This window comes from Amyelois transitella, chromosome 16 (assembly GCF_032362555.1).
Source record: "Amyelois transitella isolate CPQ chromosome 16, ilAmyTran1.1, whole genome shotgun sequence".
NCBI classification, from domain to species: Eukaryota; Metazoa; Arthropoda; class Insecta; order Lepidoptera; family Pyralidae; genus Amyelois; species Amyelois transitella.
In genome coordinates this window covers 4840663-4863804 of record NC_083519.1, presented here as the reverse complement: position 1 = coordinate 4863804, position 23142 = coordinate 4840663, and the positions used below count along the sequence as shown (strand labels likewise).

The 23142-nt window shown below is 33.9% G+C and overlaps 2 protein-coding genes across 2 annotated transcripts in view; one reads left to right on the top strand and one right to left on the bottom strand.

Annotated features, from left to right (window-relative positions):
* Nucleotides 1-1656, top strand: part of LOC106129672 (proteoglycan 4) — a 56596-nt gene extending 54940 nt beyond the window's left edge. The window contains exon 6 of the mRNA XM_013328287.2: nucleotides 70-1656. Within this exon, the coding sequence (XP_013183741.1) occupies nucleotides 70-308 (239 nt within the window). The 3' untranslated portion in view covers nucleotides 309-1656. The remainder of the gene's footprint in view (nucleotides 1-69) is intronic.
* The window catches only part of LOC106129579 (elongation factor-like GTPase 1), a 121364-nt gene extending 112647 nt beyond the window's left edge, over nucleotides 1-8717 (bottom strand). The window contains exons 1-9 of the mRNA XM_060948590.1: nucleotides 8211-8717; nucleotides 7521-7760; nucleotides 7055-7238; nucleotides 5677-6541; nucleotides 5493-5566; nucleotides 4843-4998; nucleotides 4235-4352; nucleotides 2978-3696; nucleotides 2218-2331 (exon numbers count right to left, since the gene is read on the bottom strand). Coding sequence (XP_060804573.1) covers nucleotides 2218-2331; nucleotides 2978-3696; nucleotides 4235-4352; nucleotides 4843-4998; nucleotides 5493-5566; nucleotides 5677-6541; nucleotides 7055-7238; nucleotides 7521-7760; nucleotides 8211-8558 — 2818 coding nt within the window. The 5' untranslated portion in view covers nucleotides 8559-8717. The remainder of the gene's footprint in view (nucleotides 1-2217; nucleotides 2332-2977; nucleotides 3697-4234; nucleotides 4353-4842; nucleotides 4999-5492; nucleotides 5567-5676; nucleotides 6542-7054; nucleotides 7239-7520; nucleotides 7761-8210) is intronic.
* Nucleotides 8718-23142: the final 14425 nt, after the last annotated feature.

The following is a 23142-nucleotide window of genomic DNA, read 5'->3' as shown; positions in this document are numbered from 1 at the left end:
GAATGCCGGGAAAGCTGGGAAATTACCTAAGAAAATTTCACCTACTACATAAGACAAATATAATTTCAGGTTACAACCCAAATAAATTCACGACCGTCCAAAGCTCGACCAGCGCCTACAAAGTGGACTACTCCCAACCGCACGCGTACCCAGACAAGCCAGTTTACAACCGGTTTCATACATATCCTGAATCGTCGTACTATAACAGGAGATCAAGAGTGGCGCGTATGAGGCGGGCTGCGTCTCGCAACCCACCATTCCCTTGGTATAAAGTTAAGGAGTTAGCGCGGTCATTGCATTGGATTTAATATAGGATAAGGCCCTCATGTAACGTGGAAAGCGCTGGTTCGTAACATAGACTTAAGCTATAGGTACGCTTATTGTGAATATCTGCATATCGCAAAACACACATGGAGCGTTCAATTTGATATGGTTTGTGTTAAAATGATGAAATCGACATGATTTGTCCTTGTCGATTTCAATCAGATCTATTCAAACTATAAAATTTTAGTACACACACCAGAACAATATCGAGAAACGAAACATAAAAAAAATATACTGCGGTCTACCCTTAAATTCTTTTATTTAAGAAACAAAAGCTTCACCGCCGTTACGCGAACATCCCGCTCATGTTTTCAGTGTGTTTTACGGTTTATGATTTCATATAACTGAACGACAGCGTTTTCGATGGAGGGGAGCGAAGAACTTTGTTGGGTTCAATGAGGCTTTATTGTAATCAAAATCCGCCTGTTTGAATTCAACGCTGAGTTGTGAAGATTAAGCTGAATAGAGGTGGATACTAACTGAACTACTAAACAGGATAGAAAAACAACTAAAAGAAAAGACTGACTAATGAAATGCCAATACGCATAATTTATTTAATGACAAGATGAATCAGTGTGTAATCCATAAATAATATCATATTTAGCAAGCTATAAGTTATAATCTGATTCGGAAATTCGTAAAATTCGGTTTCCTAACAAAATTTTAAATCATATAGGTACAGTGAGTACTCACCTTTATGTTCTGAAACGCTTCGCTTAATCAACACATCGGAATAGCATAATAAAGTGAATACTAATCCTTCCCAATCTAAACTCGTATTTAGTTTGATGAAAGTTTCCGTTCTTATTACTCAGCGAATTATTTTAAGCTGCTATAAGTATATTCCTAGATAATTTTCACATTTCAAAGCGTCTACTGACAGTGTTAAATTAATGATAAAAAAAATATGGTCAGCATAATTATGTTAAATTGTAAAAAAATGTTTCTTTTAAAAATGATCGATATTAGTTTAGATAACCCGAGAAGAGGTTACAAATTATAAATTCTGTGACAATAAAATAATATTTGACCAGTTACAATTGTAACGAGTATTAAGTTAAAATATCGTAAATAGGCTTTCATTAATAACATGATATCACTTTATAACTTTATATTCTTATCTGTCAGATAGTCGTAACCATGCCTAAACTAGATTAAGAAAATTAAAAAAAATTATACGATTAAAAACGATTCCCCACCAAGGAACGGCGTATGTTTAAATCAAAAATAAATATGATTAATTAGAATGTACACAAAACAATGTGATAAGTGTCAGTGGATTTTTGTGTAATTTTCGATGCATTTATAGCTGGTTAAGATTTAGTTTATAATTAATTCAGTATTTATTTAAGTAAACCATATTTATACTTAGAATTTAACGGTGTAAATAGTAGCGGAAATTACAATATTTGTAATTAACAAAAAATAAATTTGACGAATTTATCAATCTTTGTTTTTATTTATTATTACTTCAATGGAATTTAAAAAATCTTGCTTGGTATCTGTCTTCGGTATCTGTTTGCCTAATATCATCAACTCTGTTTTGGTTATTTGGCCTATGAGTTGAGTGATAAAAGTTTTTCTTCAAAACACATAAATGAACAGATTCAATATGAGTAGGTAAATCATTAGTAGGTAAATAATTAATTCTTTCATCATTTATGAAAGTATTAATTCTGACATATAATGAATCCTCGTTTGAATTTATTTTCGTCTTTGAGCTTTGTGAGATTATATGTTACATTGTTACTTACAGATCCATGTTTGGTACATCCAATCGTAATAACTCGTCGTTTTTACTTATGAATTCAAATCCAATAATAGTTTGCTTGAAGACGTCATGACATCACTTTTAACTAATACATCACTTTAAACTAATACAAAAGTACTTACCTAAAACTTTCTGGTCCACGACTATATCACAAGAGTACATGGCCGCCATGACGCGTTGGGGCTGAACTTGGAACGCTCTCCGGCAGCCATCCTTCACCGCTGACATTATTTGACCTGAGTATGAAATTATTTAATGAGAATGGGTTCCCAGAAACGTTAAATTTAAATCTATAATTAGACCAACACGTGGAATGGCATCCAAGAGCTAGAAAGAGGAATACTAGCAGACCAACGCCATAAAAACTTTTCCGGGATAACCTTGGCCAGAAAAATCTTTGATAGAGCTATGTAGAAAAATATTGGAGACAAATGCGCAGCACAGGGCGAATATATGCTGAAGAAGATGAAGAAGAGAGACCAACACCGCCTTGCATACTCAGTAATTGTTTGCATTGATATAAATGAATACAGATCAACACTACAATTACCCATGGATTGAAGAACATACATAAATCTGCAAAGTACTTCTTTACGCCTTATAGTTTGGTCTGGGCAATTTCGAAAAATCTGAAACTACTTCATCTCATCAATATAGTTTATGTCAACCGGTCACCAATCAGTTCATGTAAACCAATCACTCGTTTACGAGTACATCGTTTAATTTTTAAACAATTAAAATCTTATTTAAGATTTATATAGTAATCTTTAATCTAAATCGTGGAATTTATATTGTCTAGATTAAAAACAATGGCGAATAACGAAAGTATTGAAATCATAAATCAATAGGTACTTTCGCTGGGGTCTGAACATTTTGACCTACCTGATAGTGGTCCAAATGTATGTGATACATCGACCCCTTCACTTTTATCCAAAGTCCACTCCTCCACACAAAAAGCAACACCCATCATAGGTTCCTCGCATAACGGCCCGGCCAAAGTCGCCAGTTGAAACCCGTTTACAAAACTACCTTCATATTCAAATCTATGATCTTCTATTATTTCCTTCTCATGATCTAAGAATTTAGTACTATAATCCGTTTGATTCAAAAGTAAATTTGCACCACAATTTCTAGGCCCAACAGACCAAATTTGCGAAACAAAGTCTTTCCATTCTGGTCCTAATTTTGCAGATATTCTCTGTAAATCCTCTTTGAAAGTTTCTATTAATTTTAACATTCGTTCGGATAATCTTTGTTTTGTTCCGTTTATGTAGAGACCTTCAAGTTTAGCCTCAACATTTTCGTTTTTAGACAACCCTTGTAAATATTTTATGTGTTGCGATATCGCTTTGAGTAAATCTGTAGATTTTTCTAGTAGTGCCGTTATTTCATTGGGTAACGGCCTAGCTCTTATTTTTATTCTACTTTGTTTATTATTTGTGTAGACTGTGATCACTGGGTCCTCTTCTTTAGTGTTTTTGTCCATTTGTTGAAGGGCTATCTCTTCGTTGGCCATATCGAGTTTCGGTGGTTCGACAATAGTTTCTCTGAAAGGTACGATCGGCTCGGATACGGTGATAGGAATTCTAGCATAGTGGTTTCTGGAGAAGAAATATAATAATGGTAAGTTATACATACAAAACTTAACTTCTTATTTTTAATTTTCTATAAGTTTAATCAATGAAATAAGGAACAAAAATGTCAAATTGCAACATTTCAATTGCTGGTATTTGTTAGAACAAAAATATAAGAAACGAATCCCGGTCAGGGCATGATGAGAAAAGAACTTTTTCTGATTGTCCTGGGTCTTGGATGTTTATCTATATAAGTATTTATTATAAAATATAGTATCGTTGAGTTAGTATCTCGTAACACAAGTTTCGAACTTACTTCGAGGCTAACTCAATCAGTGTAATTTGTCCCGTAAAAAAAAAAAAAAAAAAAAAAAAAAAAAAAAAAAAAAAAAAAAAAAAAAAAAAAAATCTCAGACAATTACACTTCCAGTGGTGTTTTTTAAATGTACCCTTATTTTTTCTAAAAGGCAGTCACTTCTAAAATGAATCTATGAATGACATTTGCTTATATCATAGACGTTTATGCAAACTTTGCCAGGGTAAAATAAATTAATGCTTAACTTACTTCAAGTCCTCAAGGCACCTTTCCAAATGCACTTCGCCAGCTGTCACCAAAACGTGTTCTCCGGTTTCTTGAAGCAACACTTGTACGCACGAGTCAGATTGATTCAGCAATTTAAGACCTATGAAAAAGAATATAATCTATTAATTTAATCTCTTTGTGGAGATGTAGGTAAATACTTTTACATCTAAATGTTACACGTTATCGACCAATCACGGCAAAGTACGCTGCACCATCAGTCAATAGCAGTGAAGATTATTAATCCGAAAGTAAACATAATCAACAAAAACAACCTCTGATTCTTTGTTTCAATTTTGTTGGAGCCACGGTTCTCCAGCCATTACACCCAGCATGGCGAAAGATCTTCCCTTTGTGGCGATCGAGACCGAAACATCACTCTCGTTAAGCAGGTAAAGCGTAAGGAAAAATTCTTGGTCTTCCCTGGATTCTGGTTCCTCACTATTTCGGTCAGCTAGATCAGGTCATTTACATACTCTATCGCCTAGATTTTTATAATTTCCGTCAAAATTGCAAACAACTTGACTGTGCTATTAACGTAGTGTTCAACGCGGACTTTCAAGTGCAAAGCTTAACAATAAATCAATACAAACCTTTAACTAACTGGGGCAATTGTGACGGATTTTCCGGCTCTATGGCCACTCTTAGTATAGGCACCGCTGCGTACTGTAGCTCACTGAAAGCTGGACACGCTATTGTACTGCTGAGCGTGGCTGTTTTCAGCACGTGGTCTTCCAGACCTCCTATACCTGGAAGTAACATAGATAGATAGTTAGAATACCCATTATTGCACATAAAATTATAACAGTAAATTAATCTTAAGCTTAAAGTAATGTACAAAAGGCGGCCTTAACGTGTAAACTAGAAACTGGCTGAATTAAACCTCTTGCTCTCATCTTGGCGTGTTTGCTTAAGCTTCGGCTAAATTAAAAACGAGTTATCCTTCTAGCTATTGCTACGGTTGTGTTCTGCTATAACTCTACCAGACTTTATATACGAAAGTAAGAAATCACGCAAGCAACGCTTCTACAGATTGAAGCATTATAGTCTTATACTACATCATAGCATCATCAGGCATATCAGCCTGGCAGATTAAGAATGTATTGAATGTTGCAATAAGCGAAAATTCTTATTGCGTTACTCGCACCCATACAACATTCACGCGAAAAGGAGAGACAATATTTTGATGAGCAAGCATTACATGGCAAGTGCTGCTACATTAAAATAGTAACAAAGGTCATACCTATTATATTTCCAGCCACGGCTTCATCTATACTTTCTAAATCTCTTCCCATCAGAATGTACAAAGATTTTATTCTGAAAACAAAGATGAGAATAGAAAAGTCAAATTGGGTAAATACTTTACATAATAATATATTTAGCAAATTAAACATAAACAAATTTATTTATAAATTTTATATACTTACTCTGTACAAGTGATATGCTCATCACTATTTAAATCCTTCAATTTCTTATCAGAATCTACTTGGAAGTCCTTTATAACAAGTACTTTGGACGGATCATGTTTGGGACCTAAGACATATACTTTACTACCTTTCTTTATTTTTCCACTAAAAACTCTAGCAAATGCTATAAAAGCCGGTTCATCTTCTTTCCCCTTCTCATCTTCTTTATTTTCACTTTCCTCTTTTACAGGAGTTTCTTTTAAAGGAGTTGGTTCCTCAACATCGTTATTCTGTTTTCTTTCTTCACGCAGCTGTCTAGCTTTCTCCCTTCTTAATGCCATTTCCTCATCAGTCAACGTTTTTGGCTTATTTTCAGGCAAAACACTTTTATCTACACCAAACATTTTAGATATAAAAACAATAACAGGCCTATCATCACTACTATCACAGGCAAGGAAGTCTCTTTTTAGTTTTTGCGTCTCCGGATGATACGTTTCAAAATCTCTTATACCCGAACACATCAGTTTTTCCACCTTCTCTGGTAGTATTTCCTTGGGGGAAGGTAGTTTTCTGCAAACCATATTGAGTACAGTTAGTGACAAAGGAAGCCATTGCATCATTAGAGACTGAAGCTGAATACGGGTGTCAGTATGCCTCAAATCGCGGGCAGTCAGTTTGATTCCCAATTTTTCACACATAACTGGGACTTTTTCTTTCTCATTCCTAGTAACAATTGTTTCGTATACATTCCACAGGTTGTCTAAGATAACTTGGACGAATAACGGCTTTTTCGCCTTTTCTTGTGCACCTTTCATCACTCTTTTTGCTTTTGTATTCAAGTAGAAGTCACCCCACAACACTTTTCTTAGTAGCTCTTCTTTGATTCCTGGAATGTGGTAATTAGTTTGATTTAGTTAACATATTAATACACATTTTTCATCATTAAACTGATAGATTAATGGCAAAGATTTGTGCACTGCGGTTACAGGCACCAATAAAATAAAATAGGACTACTGCATCTCCTTTCCATGGATGTCGTAAAAAGGCAACTAAAGGATAGGCTTATTAACTTGGATAGGCTGACTATGGCTGATAATGACTATTGTGTGAATCTCAATTATATCATTAAGCCAAACAGCTGAATGTATTTTCAAGATTGTTGGGTCTGTCCACCCTGCAAGGGATAAAGACGTGATTATATGAAAAAAAGAAGGTTAAGTCCATTTTATTTTAGAAAATGTTACACATTATCCAATTTATTTTCTATGAAAAAGTTAAAAGTGAATCCAACCACCAGTTATCACAAAGACTCTGATTTAAAAATAATGAATTCATGTATAGAATCACAACCACAGTCATACCTTACCTACTACATTATATAATTACGATATAATCTCACCTAGTTTTTGAGAGAACAATCTGGCAAACGTATGAATAGTGAAGCCCCATCCATCAATAGCGCTGGCGAACACAACATTCCCTTGCTCTGGGGAGAAGTAAAGGTTTGAGTCATCTGCGTCTTCTAATGCCGAGGCCCAATCAGAGTAGTCATTGTCGCCTTTAGGAGCTTGTTGTTTTTGTTGCTGAAAAAATTAGTGCAATTTATTATTTTGATTAACATTTAAGTTATGTTTAATGTTTGTAGAAAATGAACATATTCAGTACTTTTCAGCTAAAGTTTAAATTTGTCATCCTCAAAGTGAAGTGAATATTTCGTTTCTTTATGTTAATGTTGTAATGTACACTTTTATGATTACGGCTTTGATAATCATTAAAAAGATTTTAAAAATGGAAATGGATAATATGTATAGACGGGCAAAATTAAAAATCAAATAATCTAAATAGATTTACTTTATGACAGATACCTGTTTTTCCATTGTATTTTCTTCATTTTCAAACACTTCAGTTGTGAACAGTTCTCCCATGACCGCATTAACTTGTTCCAGCACTTGTGTTAAATGTACATACGCATCAAGTGGGGTCAACTGCATTTCTAATATAAGTCGGTCAATTTTATTTAGAACCAACACAGCACGGATGTTCTCTGAATAAGCTTGTTTGAGTGCGAGTCTTGTTTGAGGACATACCCCTTCTACAACATCCACCTGAAATTTAATTATTTTTGTGACAACAGATTTTTTTTTAAATAGAAAAAAACTTATAAAATTTTTAGACAAACTGGGTTTAAAATTGATCAGAAAAATGAGTAATAAGAAAAACGGCCAAACCAGTTGACCAAATCATGGTGAAATTTTGCCAAACAATACTTTAGATTGTAATGAGCATGCATTAAGAAAATATTATGCATTGAATCTGTGAATTCCAATATTGTTAACATAGTTTATACATCAATTGCGAGTAATTTCTTTTTTACTGTTTTATTATGAAAAACTAATTTGGAATTAAAAAAAATATATGAAATATATTAAATACTTTTCGAAAGCACCAAATTGCTAAAATATTTTAAAACCATCAAGTTCATAATTCAAGAAGACATTATTTCACAACTGTTGGTAACAAGACAACCTAAATAAGCAGCTGTTGTTTATACTCACTACAACAATTGCTCCATCACACAATCGGACTGCAGTAGATACCTCACTGGAGAAATCGATGTGTCCAGGAGAATCTATGAGGTTTACCAAGTATTCCTGCTGATCTACAGCGTGAAATAAGGCAATACTACTGCTTTTCATGGTAATTCCCCTCTCCTGTTCATCAGGCCTGCTGTCCATGTATCGCAGCTTTCCAGACATCCTCTGGGATATGATGCCATTGCTAGATATCAAAGAGTCTGCTAAGGTAGTTTTCCCATGATCCACGTGTGCCACTATGCAAATATTTCGAATGTTTGTAGGTTTGTTTTGAAGTTGAAGAAGTTTCGATGAATCTACGAGTCGCATCTTGTTTTCTGAATTTAAATTCTTATAAGATTTTTTCGCACTAATGTCCAGTAATAATACAGTTACTTGGAATGGACAGATAACTTTAAAATTACGCTATATTTATGAAATAAATTGCACAACATGGGCCAAGTTGAGAGACAAACATTGCAAATTTTGACACTTCTTTGACATTTGAGGCATGAGGTTATATTGACATTGACATAATCGTTCGGAAATAAAAAAAATAGGTAGTAAAGACTAGTGGAAAATATTGTATTTTTTATGGGATGGCGAAAAATCAATTCTAAAATTCAAAATCTAAGAATCAATTTTTCAAGCCCTGAAGATCACTATATTAAATTTATATGAGTACTAAATTGATCCAGAAAATCGATGTTTTACCCTTTAAAAAATCGTCATTCGATTTTTTTGTGTTGATAAAAACTATAAAATGATTTACAATTAGTTGAATGTATCCGTAATATTACGGTGTTGGCGATAACATGGTAAATTACGTAAAAACTCGCGATATAGCTATTTGCTAAGTTTCCTTCGCCTCTATTTAAATTAAATAAACCATTTAAGCATTGGGAGCTTTACTTTTTCATGTAATATATACATTTTGAAAATAAATGTTTTTTTCATACCTTATCTGACTTTTATTAGATATTAAAATGATTGTTATCATCGAATTTCCTGGTGACATGCTTCACTAGAAATAGATAGATGAATCAGATGATCGTGACTCTTTGACCTTCCTGATCAAAGTAAAAGAGAAATACACAGCTTAGGTATATCATGGTACTTCCAAGCTAGGTCAGTTTACCCTCTTTTGGTTGGTAGTCCCACTTTTGTGGACGAAAACAAGACGATGTTTTATTGTAAAAGTAGGTAATATAATTTTTCGCTCTTATGCCATAGAATTGATCTGGTAGAAAGCATTCTTGTTTATAAAAACTGTGCTAACTGAGTTTTTCCAAAGTTAAAATAGTTTTTCTACCACTTTATGATGGCATGACGATTTTTGTTATAGTCGTTGACAAACGAATCAAACATAGCGAGCGGCGACCATTGACTAGGCGAGCGAGACAAATAGGTAACAGATCAATATGGTTAAAACTACTTTATGTCATGTTAAGGCGCTACGGCCATGGGATAATTAAGAACTTGGTAGGTACCTAGTAAGCATACGGCGGAATGATTCATCATCTCATAATTAAGTGATAATAATAATGTTAATCTTTATTCTTTTTATGTAGGTAAGGTATGTCGATGATTAAATAATTTGTGTAAGTTTTTTTTTCACCCCTAAATTAACACCGAATGTTTTTATCTGTTTGCTATTTATATATAGAATATCTACATCGATGCACTTTAGTTAAAATTAACTATGATAATTGTGAAGTTAAAACAATTGAGTTGTGAAATGCGAGCGCCAACTACTATGGAGGTTACACCTATTGAAGTTGTCACACTCCGTACTTCTTAGTAATTTACAAACCTACGAGGTACGGGCATTACAGAGCTAGGGTGCCGTAGGGAACGCTGCATCGCTGAGACGATGAAACTATGTCGGATGACCATAGTAAACACGAAAACAGAAGGTCATCGATACACTCTTGACAGAGTACCTAATCGTGGTAGTCATGTTGTAGTTGACGTGGAGGGGGCAGGAAACACTCCACATGATGCTTCGCCATTTTTCTGGTCCACTATAGGGTTTAATGGTCGGTCCAATCTGTAGGTGACCTCTTGCGCAGTCAAATGTCTTCTAATTTTCCCTGGAGGGTAAGGCATTCTGTGGACAAATTTACATACGTAATGTAAATAGAATTTTATTTGGAGTGTCGATTAGTTAATAAGGTGCCCGATTTTAACTTATCACTCGGGCGGGCACATACCCGATGCGTATTGATACACGGGTTCGAAACTCTACTCTGCTTTGTACCGGTGACTCAGTTCAGAAAATTAAGCGATATTCTTACGATAAGAAAAACTTGTGAAGAAACATACACATTCAGGCTATTGGATGCAAGCATATCCAAATTTTGTTTTAGGTTTCATTGAAAAATACCTTTCACTTTAAATATCGTTACCTATGTAAGAAAATTAGGGAAACTTTTATGATAAATTCAAATTCATTTTGTGAGATTGCTTTCCGTTGATTCGATATACTATGACGCCGGCGCACACGTACCTTTGTGACTTCTTATTGCTTGTCCCGGAACTTGGGCTTTAGAATTCTGTAATTATAGCAAACTGGATTTTGCTCGAAAGTTGCTCGTGTGAATTTCCAGTTGCTCTTATGAACGAAATTTGTTTTCTTGTGCATGCAAATATGTGAGTGCTTTAAATTCCACGAAAAATGATCCATGAAAGCTTCAGTATATTCGTACTCTTTATATATTTTAGTAAGTTTACTTTTGGTAAACTATAATTTATTTTAAAGAACAATCTAATCAAAAGAGAACAATAACTTGTTGAATATACTTAGTTGTTGTGTAGGACTCATATAAAGTAGGTAACCAACGTGTTTGTTACATTGAAACCATTAACTTTCGTTACAGTTAAATCCGCTTTAACTTGATCAATAAAAAAATAACAAAAATCGGATCATGAACCGAACATGATCATCAAATAAATACTTACCTCCAAATAATGTACCTACTTAAAATAGGTATGAAGGTATAATACTGATTACTGAGTACAACGTAGGTTAGTATCTTATTCATATTTTATTTTTCATTAAAGCAATTGGTATTTAGTCTGTAAGTTTTCTATTACAATTACAAACATACCTTCATACTTACAAAAAAAACACGTCTCTTCCCAGAAGGGGTAGGCAGAGAATATATTTTTCCACTTGCCACCATCTCTATCCACTTTATAACTCACTTCATACAACGTCGTCGGTTCAAGGCACTGTTGACTCGACCTTTGCTAGGATGACACAGACTTGATCCAGTCAATAATGAAGATAAATTGTTTATAATCAAACATTTGTGAAATCACTTTTTATTCGAATGAGAACTAAACTGCAGCCAAATTTTACTAGATAAGAATGAGCGCTTACTTTAATACTAACAACGTTGACTCGACTTAAATGCGATGCTTAAGAAGACAGATGGACACCCATTAAGAGGAGCTAGTCTCGAATTTACACCGAAGGCAGATGCTTGTGTCTGGTGCATCTTAATGATTTTAATACCATCTATTTCTGAGTTACATATTGGAATTGTAAAGTTTTCGACGGCTCTATAAGTATCAGTGAAGTAGTTTAATTAGAAATCTGAATCTAATAAGGCAAAAGATAATGCAATATCGTACCCGTTACTAAGGTAATGATGAGACGCCGTTTTGCAACGCTAGATGTTTTCTGAGAATTTATTAATTGACAAAATTTGTTTTCAGTAGGTACTTTCTGAAAATTTTCATCAATAAAAAATCTTTAAGTTTTCATGGTAGGACGTTATATTCTTAGATGGTCATTGTTAACCGTTTTATTACCCTAAACTACTCATCAACTTACAAATTATTAATAAAGTATTTTTTTAATTTGTTTTCGCCTTATTTTTATTGTAGTAAGAAAACGCAGATTCGAAAATCTGCTTGGAATATAACATCACATGGTGGGCGGCGTTTAAAATTACTTATTTATGAATAAAAATTGCGTTAATCACTGAAACAATTGAGATACAAAGGCCATTTAAGTCTTTTCGTGACTGTTTGGTCTCTCCACCCCGCAAGGGATAAAGACGTGATTACAGCATAAAATAAATAACAACTTTATTACTTCAGAAGTCAAATAAAACACTACTACTTACTACTCAATCAAAAGTTAACAATAAAAACAATTCTAAAGTGCCACTAACTAGGTAGTGCCACTCCACATCGCGGTAGATTGTGGAAAGCGGTTAGCTGTCAGTTTTGCTACACGTTGCTTTGCGGGAAATCCTTTGTGCTGCTCGCTGTTGTTTTATTTGCCTCACTTGCGGTGATAATTACCATGAGACTTATTTTTAGAAAGAAAGTGATTATTTTATTGGAGAATAAAATATGAGTAAATATAACTTATAAATTTTATTCTAACTTATATGCTACCAACAGGTTCCACTCAGTTTTTATGTCATGACATGGTTATGACGCTGATTTTTAGTGGAAACATAAAAATAAAAAGTCGTAATCCTCAGCTTTTTGAGACCGGGAGATGTGGATTTAAGAAAAAAATATTGAAAGCTTGTGTACAAACCTGACTTACCCAATCCAGAATCAAGATTAAAAGTCACACCCTTGGCTCTTATCAAGGGAAAAAAAAGGATGTGACCAAGTCTAACGCTAGGTAAGATTAGGAGGTAGATCAAAGTTTAGTGCAAATGTTCTTGAATTGAGTAAGTGAGGCTCAGCTTGCTTGTGAGGGATATTATCATATAAGTCGCATGTCAAATCAGTAAGAAAGATGATACATAATACGAAGTTAAGTTACATGAAGCTTCTTTTATAATAAATGCAAATTTATTTCACATAATAAAATGCTACGTAAATAATCTGTATGTACTTAACTTCGTAAATTCTGTGTGAAAAAGAAATTAATATAAACTAGAAAACTTATTCAAAATTGCTCTTTTGATGCTCTCTAAAATCAATGTGCAACTATAGAAAACTTTATACTGAAGGTCTGTTTTAATTTAAAAACCTTTTGCAGACGGTGTAGTAGCTTTTAAATAAAACTTAAAGTTGGTACACATGGTTACTAGGTACGGCACTATTGGGATTTATCTGGAAGTAAAATTGCACAGGCCACATTTGGGGTCATAAGATAAGTGAAAAATGTTTTCATTATAGCAAAAACCTACCACTTATACACGAGTACAGCGATATGTAATTTTTGAGACATTTTGATAAAAATAATAATTGTTTCTTTTAGTTTCACAAAAAGATAATGGGCAAATTATATAATATTTTATTCTATACCTATTAAAAAATCAAATGTACCTACTACTTAATTCCATAATTCATTTATACAAATCAGACATATCATGGCACTACAAACAGTGCAATGTACCTGCCAAGGTACATAAATTAATTATCGATAACAATATGAAAACATAGTTTATACTGTTAGTTAGTTTATATGTTCGCTACCTTCATGTGAACCTACTTTGGTCCTCTAAGGAAAATATATCTCACACTTCGTTGAAAACTCGAAACCGGAGAGAAACGAAACGTCTTGTTCATTTTTACTCTGAAAGTTTCCTTGCGGGGAACCGTTTCTGTCAAAACTGCATAGTGCATGAATTCCAATTTTCTCGGAAATTTCAAAGAGTTGAAAACAAGGCGAGATCGCAAATTAATTTCTGGTTTAAGTTGGATTCTGATCTTATAAATGCTAAGTTCGCGAAGTTTAACTTTGAAGACTAAGTTGAAGTTAGGTGTTATTCTCATACCTTTTGTTGAGTAGCAGCATACGGTTAGTCCTCTGAGTTAGCGCGGAAGTTGGGGCGCTCGAGAATTTAATCTTTGATACAGAAAACTAGTTGAAATGTCACTCAAATCAAGATGAGATTTTGTATCTAAAATTATGTGGGATGTAATTTAAACACAGTTAGTAAATAAATAATTTTATTGGGTGTGACTGGAATTAATAAAGTTTCTTACTTATTCAAAGTCAAGTCGAAAAAAAATATGCATAGTCAACAAGTCATGCTAGGCTAAATGAGTCGTGATTTAATCTTAAAAAGAAGTTAAGCAAATGTCGGGAATCACACGGCAAAATGAACGTTTAAAAATTAATACAAATTTCACGTTTATAAAATTAGGTAAATTCACTTAAATTGAACTTGAAATATGGATTTTCTTCTACTACTTTTTGACAAAGGTTTAACCTTGTTCTCCAGCAAGCCTTTTCCCGCTTGTATGAATATTCATCGAGACATCATTACAGTCGGTGCTTAAAACTTAGCTGGCTCGGTACTTAACTAACTTTTACTTAGTAGTTCCTAACAAAAATATCAGAAAGTTAATGATGTTTACTTTGTAAGTTAAGTTTTCGCCCCAGGTTATACAAACTCTGTAATGTACACCAACCATGACTTTATGAAAATTAATTTTCGTAACAATGTAAATTTTAATTGGCTTTAAATATCCCGTTCCAAATTGTGTACAAATGTACACAATTTTGTGGATCGAAATCTTTACGATAAAGGTTTTTTTTTTATCAGTTTATTCATCCGTTGCGGGAAAAGGGCGTCACCTATTATATCATCTCTCATTTCTATAGTAAATTTTCCCAAAATTTCACATTTCAAAACTTTCTTATTTATTAAAAAAGAAATCCTTTCCAGCATACACGTGACCAAAAATGTAAACTATTCCAATAGAATAAAGAGTCCCAAAATTCGATATAAACAATATCGGTTCCACTACACACACAGCGGTTTCTATGGTATGAAATAAATAACACAAACAAGCGACCTAAGCAGAAAAACGGGGAGCAATTTCTCTAGAAGAATACATTATTCTCGCCACGTCCAGCTCGCAATTAGCTTGGACGCGCTACGTTTTATGTTGCCACAATAAGCGGGCCCGACGCCGGCTTAATGCAGAAGGCGTGTCTGATTCAGCATCAAGTGTTTCTTTAAAAGCCCATCTATTGTGCTGGGGGGAATTATTTGTTTACTAGCCTCTGGCTTCGGTATTCAGTGCTGTAGTTCCGTAAGCGTATGCCAATAATAATATAATAGAATCATTTAAAGGCAAGAAGAATTGGCAGTTAAAAGGGCAATATTATTTCGTTTAATTTGTTGATCGAACGAATAGTATAAAGTTTATGATAATAATTTGAGTAGATACTAAGTATTAATAAACGGAGTTATTAGTACTTAATATTCAAAGCATAATATAGGTTCTATAATTTAAATTTATTAATTTGAATTCTATATAAATAATGAAAAAAAAGTTTCTTGATGAAATTAGCTAGTTTACGAACCAGTTATGAAATAAATTTCATAAACATGGAATTCTGTTTAATAATCTAACCAGTTAGCGCTTAATTATTTATTTATTAACAGAATTCCCACTAACTATCCCAAATATTGAATTTCGAAATTGAACGAAGCAATTATAGTTGCTACGTAAATTAAATTTATATTTTATTTAGAGAGGAAACGTGGAAGTTTCGAGAATTCGGTTGTTTGTAAAAGGTATATTAACTGTAAGCTTTCTCAATAAGGGTTCAGGGTCGTATTAAAAGGACCGAATTACGCCAGAATTCAATAATCCTCCACTCTAGCAACATAATTCTATTTTAATCTCATATGGAAGTATTAAGGTTCCATATTCGTAAATTACAGATATAGAGGTATATGGACATCGTTAATTAAAGTCAAAATGTTGCCGTTTTTCTCTTAGAAATTAGACATGCTGAATGAAAAATAGAATAATAACACCTGATTTTCTTAAGATTCACTTTTGTTTAGTGCATTAGTTGGTTGTTTTTTTCAGTACTTTAAGCGTGTGAAGTGCATGCGCATTTAAACACATAAGTGTAAGCAGATCCCTAGCATTGAATTCGCTCAGAACGTAATCGGCAACACATAGGTACCTACATGCACTAAGTATATTTATCTTTGACTATAAGTTTTATTTGTCTATTCAATACTTAGGAGTGTTTTATTTTTATCATACCATCTATGTTTGTTTGTTTGTTTGGTATCAAGGTGCGACTACAGGAAAATGTCTCACCGCATTATGGCCATCTATTGCACATAAAGTTGTATTATATTAAAAGTAACATACATATAATCACGTCTATATCCCTTGCGGGGTAGACAGAGCCAACAGTCTTGTAAAGACTGATAGGCCACGTTCATCTATTTGGCTTTAAGATAGAATTGAGATTCAAATAGTGAAAGGTTGCTAGCCAATCGCCTAAAAAAGAATCTCAAGTATGTAAGCCTATCCCTTAGTCACCTTTTACGACATCCATGGGAAAGAGATGGAGTTGTCCCATTCTTTTTTGTATTGGTGCCGGGAACCACACGGCACGGCATTAAAAGTAAAGTATAGTAAATATAAAAGTTTACATCACAAAAATTTCCGCCTGCACCATAACCGATGTAGATGAATGGGGAGAGAAAATAGTTGGAGCACAAGCGTTGCAATCTTCAAAACTTTTGCTCGTTAGCAAACTTGCAGACATTTTGAGTCGCGTGACTAAGTTTTGATTACATATTTGTTGCTATTAGTTGTTATTATGGAACTACTTGTAACGCCAAAATTTTGTTAATGATAGTTTTAATCATCTTTTCAAGTTCATGAAATATAGGTAACTAGAGGCCGCCCGCGACTTCGTCCGCATGGAAACCCTATCAATCCCGCGGGAACTCTGGGATAAAAAGTAGCCTATGTGTTATTCTGGGTCTTCAGCTACCTACATACCAAATTTCATGGTAATCGGTTCAGTAGTTTTTGCGTGAAAGAGTAACAAACATCCATACATCCATACAAACTTTCGCCTTTATAATAGTAGTAGGATTCTCTCCCTAAACTACACATAGTCTGGATACAGTCTCCATTCAGCCTCCATACAGTTTTGGTACCTTAGGATACTCATTTATATATACAAAAGAACATACAGGAGCATTATTACAGAAATTGAGGTAAAAGGTGCTACTCATTTTAAAAGAAATCTCTTCCAATAGGCCCCTGAGAGGAGAGATGAATATTGTAGCAGTTTCTTTTATGGAATGAGTTAGTAACCTGTTCATTTTTGATCCTATCATTAAGCTATTCAACTGAATTTGGCCTTTCGGTCTTAACATAACCATCGGCTTTGCTTACCCTATAAGGATTAGATGTGATATATGTATTACATAAGTTTGTTATCATGGCACAGACGGTAGAAAATTGTGAGGAAAGATGTGTCTGTTTATTGTGCCTACTGCCAAGAACTAAGCGACAATAAAAGATCATTTCATAAAATTGAAAGTTGCGCAGAAAATATCACATAGTAACACATATTTTTCTTTTAAAAACACCCTCTTGTTTTTTTGATAAATTTAAGAATATCTTTTTTATCAAGTTGTCATAAGCCCGAATAGTACAGAGTAGTATACTGTAGTGACACAAAGTTTTACTATCCCGCATTTTATAGGTGCGCAAAACATTATAATGTAGGTATAACTACAACAGTTTTATAGCTATGGAAATAAAACTCAAAATTAAACGCGAGGGTGCCGATCTTACGGTTGGTGATGTTATTTCACCAGTTTATTGGGTTTTGTACCCCTTTAATGCTGTTTTTCGCTATGAATTTTATATTACGCGTATATAATGTGCATTATATTTGCTATGTTGAATAATTTCTGTCAGAAACATCTAGCCTTTTTCTTGTCTCTGAAATGAAGTCTAAAATAGACGGCTTTTCAAAACCACTGATCTAAAGAAATATATTGCTTAATTTTGATCCTTTTGTGTAGTTTTTTCTCTTTTAAAGGACGTCCTTTTAAATAAAGGTACGTACCTAGGCATGCTCCATTCTTAGTTATCATAATAATATTATAGACGCGACAGTTTCTGCGAATGGTTTTTCTCTTTCATACTAAAATTTTTACCAGACAAAATAATAGTCGAAAGTGGACCCCGGGCCCCGAAACGCTTGCAACAGGATGCAACCGGAAACAGGCTGAGATGAGATTGAAAAATAATATGCTACTCGTATAATATACAGGCGGGCGGAAGCTAGTAGGTGTTTGGAAAATATGCAACCTTCTTATGTTTGTTGTTATGTTGTTGGCCACAAAAAAAATTACGAAAAAGACGAAAATAAAAAAGTGACGATCGTCAGACGAATTCAAGAGCAGAATTTACCAATTGATTTTATTTTTATATTTAAAAAAGTACAGTTAAATGTTATGTATATATATCTGTGGAAATTGAATACAGTTCGATATAAGTACAGGAAAAGTGAAGTTTTAGTTGTTTTGTAAATACAGTTCCACGTAAAATACCAATTACCAAAGACTAAGGAAACAGTAGGAGTACAATATTACTGTCATACTATTATATCTTAATTGTTTATATTATTAATAACAAATTTTCGCATGTCATAAAAATGCAAAAATCATAAACCTACAATATTTACAGTAGAACAAATTGTTAATAGGAAGAAGATATTGCAGTTGAGGTTGGTTTAATTAGTTTGCTATTATAACTTGGAAGGTAAACGCGTGATTTGAAACTATTGTTGTTGTTCACAAATGTATTCCATTCCACAGTTTATTAGCTTAGTTTCGGAAAGTGGACGTAATTATTCCTTGTATTCACCCTAGTCTCTTTAACTATAAGTAGATATTTATGTCTCTGCCTACCCCTCCGGGAAAGAGGCGTGATTTTATGTATGTATACATACGTATTTATGTTCCACGTGTCTTAAATTGACCTACCAGGTCGAACACATACGGGACGAACGTAAGTATAGAAATTCATAAAAACATGAATTTTACCTTATTACCTATGTAGATTGTAGGTAAATCAAATCAGGGACGTCGTGGCGAAGGTCAGGTCAAGAGTTCCCCAAACTGATGAGCTGGATATCTGTATGAATGTTACGTTAGTTATGAATGTTGATAGAGCGATAAAAGAATGCAGGGATTGTGGCAACTGGAAAGATGTAGTCTCTGCCTACTCCTCCGTGAAAGAGGCGTGGTTTATATAATGTAAGAGTATATTTTTAGGCAACATTTACTGAACACATCTGCTTCCACAGTAATACCTATTTCATTTAAAAGTGTCCAATCGAAAAGATAAATTGAATCAACCGCTTTCGCTTCCAATTACTGGAAACAAGTCGCGGATTTCATTTACACACGCGGTGTATGAAGCTGAAAGGCTGTCTGTCCGATTTTATGTTGCCATTAAAAATGTTTGCGTTGGATGGGTGACTTTAATTTTAAAGTTTTAAACGGTTCAATTAATGCGCCCGAATGAAATGGTTTGAACGAAATAAAATTCAACAGCGCATTGTACATATTTCCTTTTTGTTTATTTCTTCGGAAAGACTTACAGCAATGAATAACGTTGATTCGTAGTAATATCTAACAATATTTTATTTAAATATGTACCTACCTTTCATACAAATATGTACCTTATGAATAAGTAATAAGGAATTCGTTACCATTCGTTACTTGCAATACATTCTGGCGTATATCCTGAAAAGCGAAAGCGAAAGGCCCGTATGATCATGATTCAGGAGTGCGTAAGACTGATTTCCGTCATATTTAAGGAACCTCATCGATACCTACAACTTAGAGATTTTGAAGGAAAGAAAGCACTGAAATTTTAACCACACGTGCACACACACAGATTTTTAAGGTGATCTGTAGACCTTCCTTAATAACAGTCAGATCTAGCAAAAAAACAGGTTTCTTTTTTACCATGCACCTTAGCTAGTAAGTATAAAAGTTACAAGTTCGGAGCCAACTGAACATGGTCCGTTCCGAATCGCGTTAGTGGCCACTCAATCAGGGCAAGTTGCGTCACATCCGAGTCGGCAATTAATTTAGAAGGTCTCTGTTTGCTTTGACAACCCGCGTAATCGAATTCCGTAGCAGCCTCCCGCTTTAAATCATTGAATTTAATTCCGTCGTTTGCACTAGGTCAGGCTTAGACATACTGCCACTTTGCTTGTCTTTGATTGATTTTAAAGTCATAGTTTAATTTTTAATCTAAATCTTCTTATCTACTACTATCATATATATCATTGTAATTCTCTGCGTTGCTGTGACTTATCTGATAAGGACCGGAGGTTTTAGCCACGATCACTGTAGTGGAGCGAGAATGTCAGGTATCGTGGAGTAGGTAACCGTGGGGAAAACAGACTAGTTTCAGTCATGACTATGACTATCAAGTGTTTGATAGTCCATCACTATATTTTTAAGACCTAACTGTTTTATATTTTGTTTGTTAATGGTTCCGTTTGGAAACTTTTAATAACATTACTTACAAGGAATTTTATAAATATTACTGAAGCCTATTTAATTCTGTTATTAAACTTTTTTTTTACTCAACCTTCTCAAATTACTCGTTATTCCTTTACACAAACCCAAATATACTGACAAAACTCAGGTCACAATATCATTGAAGCGAACCCTTCGAATAAATAATATTGCTTCAATTTCTCGCTTACCTTTGACATCGGGCAGTCACTCTAAACATCCCTTGATTATTACATTACCCACTAATAATATTACTTACTCGTGGGCGCCTTTATAAAGTATCTCGTATACCTCTTACTTGTATGTATACAAATTAAACTGTAATTGTATCAAAAGGTCACTGAAATTACCCCTTGTCGGTTGCACGCAGCTTTACCTGCATAAATTCCAATGGGAATGATAAAAAGCAGCTTATGTTTGGCTTCGGATAATCCCATCCTAACTATTATTATAAATGGGGAAAAAATTACGACGTACGTACCTTGATCGGAGACTTTCTAGCAAAAGGTCAGGTCAAGACTACCCGAAACCGAGAAGCTTACGAAGCGAAAGAAGGCATTATTATTAGGCATTATTATTATTATAAGGCAGGGATTGTGGCAAGTGGAAAGATCTCTGCCTACCCTTCCGGGAAATAGGCGTGGTTTATGTTTGTTTATAAATTTAATCTATTTATTTTTGTTAGTATTCACGCCATTCCTACCCAGCAATTTGGATTGAGCTGTGGTGTGTTGATAATGTCGCAGTCAATATATAATTTTATGATGAAGTGTGTATGTGTAATTTCGGAAAAGAAAATTCTTTAGAGGGAATTTTGTTGGTATATTTATAAGGTCAAGTTTATTGTTCAACCGAATACGAGTAAAAGGCATACAAGACCTTCCACTCACAATATTCTACGTGAAACAAACAAGGGACAAAACAAACATATAAGTCAGTAACCGATGTGGGTCTGTGTAGGCAGGTAGGTAAGCGTTTTAAGTGATTTTATTTTATACTTAACTAGACTATGCCCGTAGCTTTGCTCGCGTAAAGGAAAAGTTTTCCGTAATCATAAGTATTTAAGAAGAACCTCTTACTCATTTAGAAAATATCTTAAGGAACTTATATGTCAAGTTTATCTATCTAAGAGTAGTTTCGGTTGTATATTTGTCTTTCAGTTAGTAAGTTTTTATCTATCAGTTAGTTAGTTAGTAGTTCCATAAAATAAAATTTCATATATAAAAATATCGCATATTGGACCGCGCCGATACAGCATAGCATCGGCATGTTTCCAATTACTACCTAACTAACTGGCACAGGTAGAAATGAAATAGTAATATACTTGATTCGGATAAACCGTGGATAAACCAATAAATGACAAAACATACGAATACTATATGTGACTAAATGCATTAAATTAGATACATAATTTGTATGCATGTTGATCCACTTTGAACTGAGAAACTGTCAACTGAATTTAGGCAATTACCGCGGATAGCATTTCGGCTGCACAAATTTAAAACACGGAATACGCCATTTTCGAAAAAAATGTTTTATTTTATTTTTGGATTTCCCGTGTTATTTTACGTATAATTCAAAGACTCATTTTGACCAACAACATCGTTTTCTTATATTTTCATTACGCAAATACACGGAATATCCACATAGAAAGTAATTCCTTTTGAATAAACAAATATAAAAAACTCAATATCCCATTAACAAATTTAAAACACAGAATATCCAAGCATATTCAGTGTTTTATGCTAGTTACTGGATATTCTGTGTTTCTTGTTAGTCTTTGGTCGACGAGTTGTTGCCTGGCACTGTCAACAGCTTGTCATTACTCCAAAGAAGCGAATACTGTCACGCAATTGTTTTTATTTAAATATTGAGAAACAAATGAGAAAAAACGATTTCTATGATTTTCGGGACTTAATCTATACATATAATAAAACAGTAAAAATATTTTGTCTGTACATTTAGTATTTTTGACTGAAATGGATAGAGGGACACTTAGAATGAATAATAGAAAGCAAAAATATATTTTTTTTTTAATTTCTGGTCTGTCTGTATGTGTGATCACGATTATCTTCGAAAGTACTGTGAACCGATTTACTTAAAACTTTCACCAACTGCTTTGTTTTAACTCAGAAGAACATTTAAAGTTTGTTTCATTAAAATCGATTCACTAAAAAAAAAGTTATCGACATTTGAATGAACTCAAGGCATGAGTTTTCCTGCAAATAAGTTAAACAATTTAAAATTCAAAGTCATTTATCATTGTACGACAGCATAATATCTATAACATATAAATATAAGTGAAAATCGGTTTGATAATATTCTGGTTTTGCCGCACATACCATGCGTAATTCTCACGTAAAAAGATTTTTGGTTTGTTAGTCTACTTTAGTATCGTGTGGTTCCCGGCACCAATACAAAAAAAGAATAGGACCACTCCATCTCTTTCCCATGGATGTCGTAAAAGGTGACTAAGGGATAGGCTTACAAACTTGGGATTCTTTTTTAGGCGATGGGCGAGCAACCTATCACTATTTGAATTTCAATTCTATCATTAAGCCAAATAGCTGAACGTGGCCATTCAGTCTTTTCAAGCCTATCCTCGAAAT